The 9196-nt window shown below is 34.3% G+C and overlaps 1 protein-coding gene across 1 annotated transcript; it reads left to right on the forward strand.

The window, feature by feature from the left end:
- The first annotated feature begins 1268 nt into the window (after positions 1–1268).
- LOC127080660 (uncharacterized) lies at positions 1269–2398 on the forward strand. Its single transcript, XM_051020970.1, has 3 exons — positions 1269–1620; positions 1720–1828; positions 2023–2398. The coding sequence occupies exons 1-3, from the start codon at positions 1269–1271 to the stop codon at positions 2396–2398; spliced, it is 837 nt and encodes a 278-aa protein (XP_050876927.1).
- Positions 2399–9196: the final 6798 nt, after the last annotated feature.

The raw sequence follows: 9196 nt of genomic DNA on the forward strand, positions 1-9196 counted from the left end.
GAGAGAGAGAGAGAGAGAGAGAGAGAGAGAGAGAGAGAGAGAGAGAGAGAGAGAGAGAGAGAGAGAGAGAAAGAGAGAAAGAGAGAGAGAGAGAGAGATGGAGTTTGCTATTGGTCTTGTTCCTGGTACTAGATCTGTTTCTATGGCACCATATAGAATGTCAACATCAGAGTTGGGAGAACTGAAGAATCATTTGGGAGACTTACTTGAAAATAAATTTATCAGACCAAGTGTGTCACATTGGGGAGCTCCAGCGTTGTTGGTAAAAAATAAGGGTGGTAGTATATGACTATATGTTGATTATCGGCAGTTAAATAAAGTGATGATTAATAATAAGTATCCACTTATGAGAATCAAAGATTCGATGGACCAACTGGTATAAGCTTGTGTGTTTAAAAAAATTGATTTGAGGCCAGGTTACCATCAGATCCGAGTTAAGGATGAAGATATTCAGAAGACGGCGTCTAGAACTTGATATGGTAATTACGAATATTCAGTGATGCCTTTCGGAGTGTCGAATGCACCTGGTGTGTCTATGGAGTATATGAATCACATTTTTTACCCTTATCTTGATCAGTTTTTCGTAGTATTTATCAATGATATTCTGATTTATTCTAAATCAAATGAAGAACATGCAGAACATTTAAGGATTGTATTACATGTGTTAAAGGAGAATAAGTTATTTGTAAAGTTATCAAAGTGTGAGTTCTGGTTGCAAGAGGTGAGTTTCCCCAGGCATGTTATTTATGGTAATAACATTGCAGTGGATCCATCCAAAGTAGATACAATGCTACAATGGAAGGCTCCTAAATCGGTTACAGAGATAAGAAGTTTCCTGGGGTTGGCAGGTTATTATCGCAGGTTTATCGAAGGGTTCTCAAATTTTAGCCGTTCTGTTAAATCAATTGTCTCGAAAGGGTCAGGCATATATGTGGGATGTTCATTATGAAAAGAGCTTCAGAGAGTTAAAGAATAAGTTGACTATAACTCCAGTTTTAATCTTGTCAAATACTCATGAACCATTTGTAGTATACTGCGACACTTCTAAAAGAGGTTTGGATGGCATGTTGGTGAAATATGGTAAAGTGGTAGCTTATGCTTCACGATAACTGAGGGTACATGAGAGGAACTATCCTACTCGTGATCTAGAGTTTTCAATAACAATATTTGTGTTGAAAATTTGGTGGCACTATCTTTATTGTTCAAGATTCGAAGTGTTTAGTAAACATAAGAGTTTAAAGTATTTGCTTAACCAAAAGGAGTTGAATATGAGGCAAAAAAGATGGTTGGAATTTCAGAAGGACTACAATTTTGGATTAAATTATCATCCATGTAAAGCTAATATTGTGGATGATGCTTTGAGTCGAAAGTCTCTACATATGTCGGGGTTAATGATTAGAGAGTTGGATCTCATTGAGAAGTTTAGAGATTTGAATATGATTTGTGAATTGACACCAGGAAGTGTGACACTGGGTATATTGAAGGTGAATAATGAATTCCTTAATAAAATTAGGGAGAATCAGAAGCTAGATGTGAAGTTGATAGATTTATTGTCTTCAGTGAACCCAAACGAAGAAAGTGACTTTAAAGTGGATGAGCATGAAGTGTTAAGGTTTCGAGGTATGTGTGCCTAAAAATTCGGAGCTAAAGAAGATGATTTAAGAGGAAAGTCATAGAAGTAGTCTTAGTATTCATATTGGAGCTACTAAAATTTATCAGGATCTCAAGAGAATGTTTTGGTGGCTAGGAATGAAGCGAGATGTGGCACAGTTTGTGTATGCATGTTTGACTTGCCAGAAGTCAAAGGTAGAGCACTAGAAACCTTCAAGTTTGATGCATCCATTGGATATTCCAGAGTGGAAATGGGATAGTATTTTGATGGACTTCATGATCAGATTCTCAAATAATCCAAGAGGGTTTGATGCAATATGGGTGAGTGTTGATAGACTGACGAAATCAACCCATTTTATTTCGATTAATATCAGTTTCCTATTATAGAAGTTGGCTGAGATTTTATATCAGGGTAATCGTGAAGTTACATGGTGCCCCACCGAGTATAGTTTTTGATAGAGACCCACAATTTACATCCAAAGTTTGGGGAAGTTTGCAGGAAGCTTTGGGTACTAAGATGAGGTTAAGTTTTGCTAATCATCCGCAGACTGACAGTCAGACAGAAAGAACTATTCAGTCAATAGAGGACTTGTTGAGGGCTTGTGTAATCGAACAAGGAGGTATTTGGGATAGTCACCTTCAATTGATCGAGTTCACTAATAATAATAATTTTCATTCAAGCATTGGAATGGCGCCATTTGAAGCATTGTACGGTCGGAGGTGCAGGACACCTATGTGTTGGTATGAATCTGGTGAAAGTGTTGTACTTGAACTGGAAATTGTTTAGTATATTACTGAGAAGGTGAAGTTGATCCGAGATAAAATGAAAGCATCATAAAGTAGACAAAAAAGCTACCATGATAAGAGGAGGAAATGTTTGGAATTTAGGGAAGGTAATCATGTGTTCCTAAGAGTCAATCATGTGACTGGTGTTGAGCCTGCACTAAAATTAAAGAATCTTACTCCTAAGTTTATCGGTCCGTATCAGATTTCTCAGAGAATTGGAACTGTGGCTTATAGAGTGGCCTTGCCACCCGATCTTTCGAATTTGCATGAAGTGTTCCATGTGTCGCAACTTCAGAAATATATTCATGATCCGTTTCATGTGATTCAGATAGATGATGTGCAAGTGAGAGATAATCTTATGGTAGAAGTATTTCCTATGAGGATTTGGGATCGAGAGTTGAAGAAGCTAAGGGGCAAGGAGATTTCTCTAGTGAAAGTTGTCTGGGGAGGAGCTGCTGGGGGAGAGTTGTAACACCCCATTTGAATTATCTAATTCTATAGAATAATTTAATTGTATTGTATTTATTTTGAATGGTTGAGGTAGTATGAGAGTCTTGAGCATGGGGTAGTGTCCCTAGAATATTAGAATTTTAAGTGAGGGGTGTGGTAATAATTAACGAGAAGTAAGAGGATGTTGGACCCAATGAGATTAATAATATTACTATTACATTTAATTAAATTAATTTAGTAGTAACAATAAATAAGTTAATATTTATTTAAAATATCAATAATAATATATAGATAATATTACTTTTATTATTATTTTATTGACTAGTTGGCATAATGATATGATTTAGAAACTTGTGTGTGTGTGTGTGTGTGTATATATATATATATATATATATATATATATATATATATATATATATATATATATATATATATATATATATATATATATATATATATATATATATATATATATATATATATATATATATATATATATATATATATATATATATGAGTATTTAATTTTTTTAGTTTGATTTAATATTCTAATGATAATAATAATAAGATTTAAAAATAAATTTAAAATAAGATATTTAGTTGGTATACTTATAAGAAGGTGTGGAAAGAACATAAAGTTTGGAATGTACGTGAAAGAATTGGAAAAGGGAGAGCTACGACAAGAGGAAAAAGTAGGAGGAAGAAAAAGACCACCATTGTAGAAGAGATTGGAGCTTAAAATTTTAAGGTAAGAGGAACTATTCCTATAAGGGTGTCTAATCATGAGATGGTAGTGAGGGGTCCTTATCGTCTTAGGTTGGTCTTATGCCATGTTATGATTGTTGTTGATTTGTGACCATGATTATGAGGAATGGATTGTAATTGTTGTGGTTATAACAATTGATATTTGTTGCTGATGAATTTTGAATTGTTGCTGAATTTTATGTTTGTTGTATGTTAAGGGTTTGAGATGATGATTATGATGATGATAGAATATGAAATTATGAATTTATTGGTGTGATTATATGAATATTGTCATACCTTAAAATTTTCCCTCCTCTTTTCATATTTCATCCAACCTTTGGCTTAAGATTCATCTGCACACTTACATACCAATTACATGTGTATCATACATTCATATTGACATTTGCAAACATATATCCTAGATTAAAAGTTCAATGGATTGCAAGGCTAGGATTTGTGTGTGGATAAAAGCTTAAAGGTATGGCTTGGCTATTCATATGAGCATAGGGGATGTGAAACCCTAATTGCATGGTCTATTGTAGCATGGGTTCAATAAGATTTCATCATGGTACCCCTAAGGGCATGCAAACCCTAGTTTCTTAATGATTTGGTTAGGGGTGCCTTATGATAGTTCTTTGGGCCTTTTCTTGGCTATCAAAACCCTAATTGGGGTTCATATATTAGAGATTTTCTTGTGGGGCATCTTGTTTCATTCTAAGATCTTGTTTGAGGGGTATGGCTCATGGAAACCATATTCAAGGAGGGTGTGATCCTAGTGTGCTTTGTGGCTTGACCTTTCATCCGGTGACAAAGGAAACCCTAATTTCTTGACCTTGTATTCAAGAAACTCCATTGTGGCATGCCTTAGGTCATGTAAACCCTAATTTTATCTCCTATTCATTATATGGCCTCCTAACCCTAGGTTCATCTAATTCTCCATCCTTCATAGTGCTTGATTCTCTTGTTTGGTCTAATTTCATTCAACAACCTCTTGTTCACGGTTCACCCATTTTGATTACTTGGCCTTAATTCCATTCATTTGAGCTTATTCCCATTGGTTATAACCCAAGTCCTCAATCCCACAACTTTCATCTGGATCATTCTCATGCCTAGTCCAAAATCATGCATTGTCTGGGTCTATTTCATCTAGTCAATGTTATCTCATGCCATTGTCATGCCATTATTTCTTAGTCCATGAACCTTTGGTTATGCCATAGTTCATTGTACCTTTTGGTTTTGCTAAGACCCTTGTGTCATTCTTTCATGTTTCACTTATGGGTCTTTGGTTTGATTTGGTTCAAGTCATAGTCTTGCTCAATTCATACTCAAGTCATGTCAATTCTTACAAGATCATTGATTAATCGAGACATTTGTATCCATTTCAAGTTAGTATCCATTCAATATCAAATTCAAAACAAGTTTCAAGTGTCAGGTTCATGTACAAAAAAAAAATTCAAGATTGAAAAACCAATCCATTTCATTCAAATAAAAAAACATCAAATTCCATTAAAAAGCAATAAATTATTCATTACATGGAAAATTACACAAAAAAAGATATGTTGACCAAATGTTGACTTTGGTCAACAATTGACTTTTGGTAAACTTTGACCAAAGTCAACTCAATCTCAAAAAATCCTAAATCCCTAATTCATAATCCTAATACTAATCTTCAATCTCTGATCCTACTTGATTCTTGCATCTTTACCACTTATACATGATTGCTTCAAAATGCCAACTTTGGATGCCATGCTATGAACTTAGAAAAATAGGACTTATATGATTCCAAGTCTATGAAACAAGGGCATAATTGAAAACAAGCTTTGGCTAGGCTCTCCCTGTAAATCACAAGTCAGAATTAATAACCATGGGCCAAATGGAGCATATGCAAGATGTAGCGGGGTTTTCGTTACCTTTAGGTTTATTGACTAAACCAAAAGTCAACGTACAATTCGAGTCGCCACCGCACTTTTATTTGTCCAAAGGAAAGGCTAAAAAGCGAACAAAATCAAAGTAAGAAGTTTTTCAAATCAAAAACTAATAAAAATGTCAGAGATCTAGGTAAGGGGGTTGGTTATGAAATGGGAAGGTTTTACGCACCCAAAACATCCTTAGTACTCCAAGGGAACCTCTTTTTGCAAATATGTGTTGTAGGTTGGTATTTGTGAAAAGATTTGTACAAAAAGATTGGAGGGATGAGAAGAGAATAGATAATATTTACAAGTTTTGTTGTTTGAATGTATGAACCCATTGCCTACGTACCATCACAAAGGAGGATCAAAACATCGTAGTTCGTGGTAAAAATTTCAAAAGTTGGTGAATTGATTTTAATCAAAAGCCTTAAGGTCTTTTGTTATCAAAGGGAGAAAACTCAACCTAAACCAACAATCCACCATGTGAGGAAGGCTTCAACATGCTAGTGAGGGGTTAACCCTATAATAAGCATGGAAGACTTATAATCCAACACTAAGGATGAGGTGAGATATACATTAACCACTATGATAACTCAAACCTATGACTAATGTTTTTGAAAAGGAGTGTAACAAGTGGCCATTGGAACCACAAAAACAAACTTGAAATGAGTTATATTTACAAGTTAATTTTATTTACAAAATGAGGTCAAAGTTGGATTAAAGTTTATTTACAATGAGTATTGATGAAAATGGTTTTGAAAAGTCAAAGGCCTAAGGTCTAGGTTTCTAATTTGAAATAAAGTCAAAGTTTTGAAAATTATTTTTGGCTTGGTTAGAGTGGAGAGAATGGCTATTCCTAAAGCATACAAAGATAAGAGGGGAAAGATAACCCTTGGAGTTCCTTTTCTTGGAGTCATAGAGATGACTCAAGATGCTCCTTCCTTTGGATTTAGCACACAAACAAGCAATCAATAATTTGAATTCAAGCTCCTAGGATCTCCATTTTGCTTGGCTCTTAACTTGGCTACTCATGACAATAGTCCTTTTTTCACAATCTTAAGATGAGGTTCCTATCACACAAAAGCAAACATCAAAATGCTCACAACACAATAAAGGGAATGGACAAAGAATAAGTTTGAGGAGAAGTTCTTTGAGGTCAACTTTGAGTTTTAGCATTCTAAAGGCATGAAGCCTAGTTGCTCTTCAACAAATTTTGCATTCTAAAGGCATGAGGCCTAGTTGCTCTTGAACTCCTTTAAGCATGGGTAAGTCCTAATTCTAAGTCCTTTCTCCTTTTGCATTTGGTTCACACAAAACAAACACAAAGCAACACAAAATAACAATATATTTACATACAATAATGGGCTCAAATGAGCAAAGGAAAAATGGCATAAACATAAAATATGTGCTCAAATGAGCAAAGAGAAAATCAATATGAATAATGAGCAAGAAATAAATGACATTAAAAGTAAATGGCAAGAAATTAAAAGCTCAAATTAAAAGGTAGTAGTTAGTAAGATTATGTTAGCTTGCCATAAGACAATGTAGCGCTATGTTAAGCAATCGTAAGTGGACTAATGTAGTAGTCACACCTATCTGAGGCCGGTCAATAAGAATATAGGCAAAGAACACAAGTTAGAGGTCATGACTAGTAAGCCAAGCTCCATAAACTTGCCATGCCAAACAAAAGGGGAAGGGCCTTGTATTGACTTTTGGTTATTTGCTTGACCAAGAAGCAATCTATCTTGGACACAAAACAACTCACTTGATCATGGATCAAGTTGAGTTTGGTTTAGATCAAAGAAGGTTAAACTTCTCATTTGTCAAGACCAACCTCAAGACTTTAACTCATTGGCCATTGAGGGAAAGAAAGGGATGCAGATGAAAGGGAGGCGGTAAGAAATCAACAACCAATCCCAATTGATCAAGGGATAACTCATCCTTGATCAAATTCATTCATCTTTCTAGGTGATGATCCTTAAGGATTTTCAAACCAGAAGATCCAATGAATTTGATCAAAGTTGAATCAATTAAACCTTGATCAACACCAAACAGAAGCAGAATCAATATAACAAGTCAAGAAGTCAATAATATTTTTTTGGTATTTTTTTGAATTAAAAGAAAATACAAATAAAAAGTAAACAAACAAAGTTGAACCTCAAATTCAATTTAAAGCAACTTCAAAAAGTCCAATTAAATTCTCATAGGTTCAACATAGTCAAACAAATTTTGACTAATTTTCTCACAAATTTTTAAAGTCAGAAAGTAATTAAAACCAATTAAAAACAATAAAAATATCATAATATGAATTAAAATCTCAAATAATCTCAAAACAATCAAGAAATTATTGAGACTATTTTTCGTTGACTGATCATGATCCATAAATGCTATGAAAATATTTTTGAATTTTTTAAAAGTCAGAAAGTATTTTAAAATGAATTAAAACCATTAAAAACCAAGTAATTCATAAAAAATATCAAATGAAGTCACAAAAATAATTAAAAATCATAATATGAAACTAGATTTTTCAAGATTTTTTTTGGAATTGGTCTCATATTTTTCTGACTTCAAATGAATTTTTAATGAATTATTGAAAATAAAAGGAATTAACAAAAAATAAATGGAAAATGAAAATAAGTGAAAAAGCCACAACCATCAAATGTGTTTCATTAATTGACGTGGCACTTGTGTAAGGTCCAGATCTGAGGACACAAAATGCACTTGAGTCAAACGCGCCATATCCAGCATTAAATGAAGTAATTACAATGAATCAACAAGATTAAATCGTGGAAGTATGATCCAATGGCCCTAGCGTGCACACATGGTGGTGGTGGTGGAAACCACCATCTTCTCCGGCGAAACAACCAATTCCGGCCACCAGTTGTAGAAAAATAAAACTTAATGAAAATAAAAAACAAGGCCATGGAAATGAAGCTCGTGTGATGGAGATCATCACTGTACCAATGGATCTCCCTCACTCTTCCTATATTGAGAGAAATGTGAAGGAGAAACTCATGGTGTTCATACTGATTGTTCATGAAATGGTAAATTAAATGCATCAACACCTTGCCTCAAGTATGAGGACTTCAGAAAACCACAGAAACATAAGAATGCTACATTGAATTGAGAGATTCAGATTCAAAAAGTTTGAATGGATACCTTCAAATTGATGAACTTCTGGCTATGAATCCTCCAAGATCCTTGCTCCTTCTTGATCTATGAATGTAATGGAAGTGATGGGCTAAGAAATTTGGCTTTAAAACTCAGCTAATGATACGGAATTTCAAGCTCGAAAGTAATGAAGAAAATAAGTAATTCCTTTAGTGAGGGCTATGATTTTACTTCTGCAGCACTTGGGATCTCCAAAAGGTTAGCAAATGAATAAGAGGAAACCTCTATTTATAACTGAATGCATCAGCTGATCATGCTTTGTTCATGTGCATGGCAAATGGAATTTGAATTGCATCGGCATGTGTAAGCATGTGGAAGGCCCAATGATGAATGCAGAAGCTTGCTGAGATCAAGTGAAGGGCAATTGGTCGCGTGCATTGGACTGAACAAGCTTGCAATTTCACCATAAAATATTAAAATGCACCTAAATGAAAACAATTTAGAATATCCCAAATGGTGAATCCAAAAGACTAATGTGAGTAATGGTTGGAAAACCCTTGAAATAAGGAACAAAAGTCATGTTG

This window comes from Lathyrus oleraceus, chromosome 5 (assembly GCF_024323335.1).
Source record: "Lathyrus oleraceus cultivar Zhongwan6 chromosome 5, CAAS_Psat_ZW6_1.0, whole genome shotgun sequence".
In the NCBI taxonomy this organism is placed as follows: Eukaryota; Viridiplantae; Streptophyta; class Magnoliopsida; order Fabales; family Fabaceae; genus Lathyrus; species Lathyrus oleraceus.

Excerpts from the sequence above, each read along its gene's own strand:
- LOC127080660 (XM_051020970.1), top strand. The coding sequence starts at position 1,269 with ATGAGGCAAAAAAGATGGTTGGAATTTCAGAAGGACTACAATTTTGGA. Across the intron at positions 1,621-1,719 it reads TGAAGTGTTAAGGTTTCGAG|GATCTCAAGAGAATGTTTTG; the intron begins GTATGTGTGCCT and ends AAAATTTATCAG. Across the intron at positions 1,829-2,022 it reads AGAGCACTAGAAACCTTCAA|GGTAATCGTGAAGTTACATG; the intron begins GTTTGATGCATC and ends ATTTTATATCAG.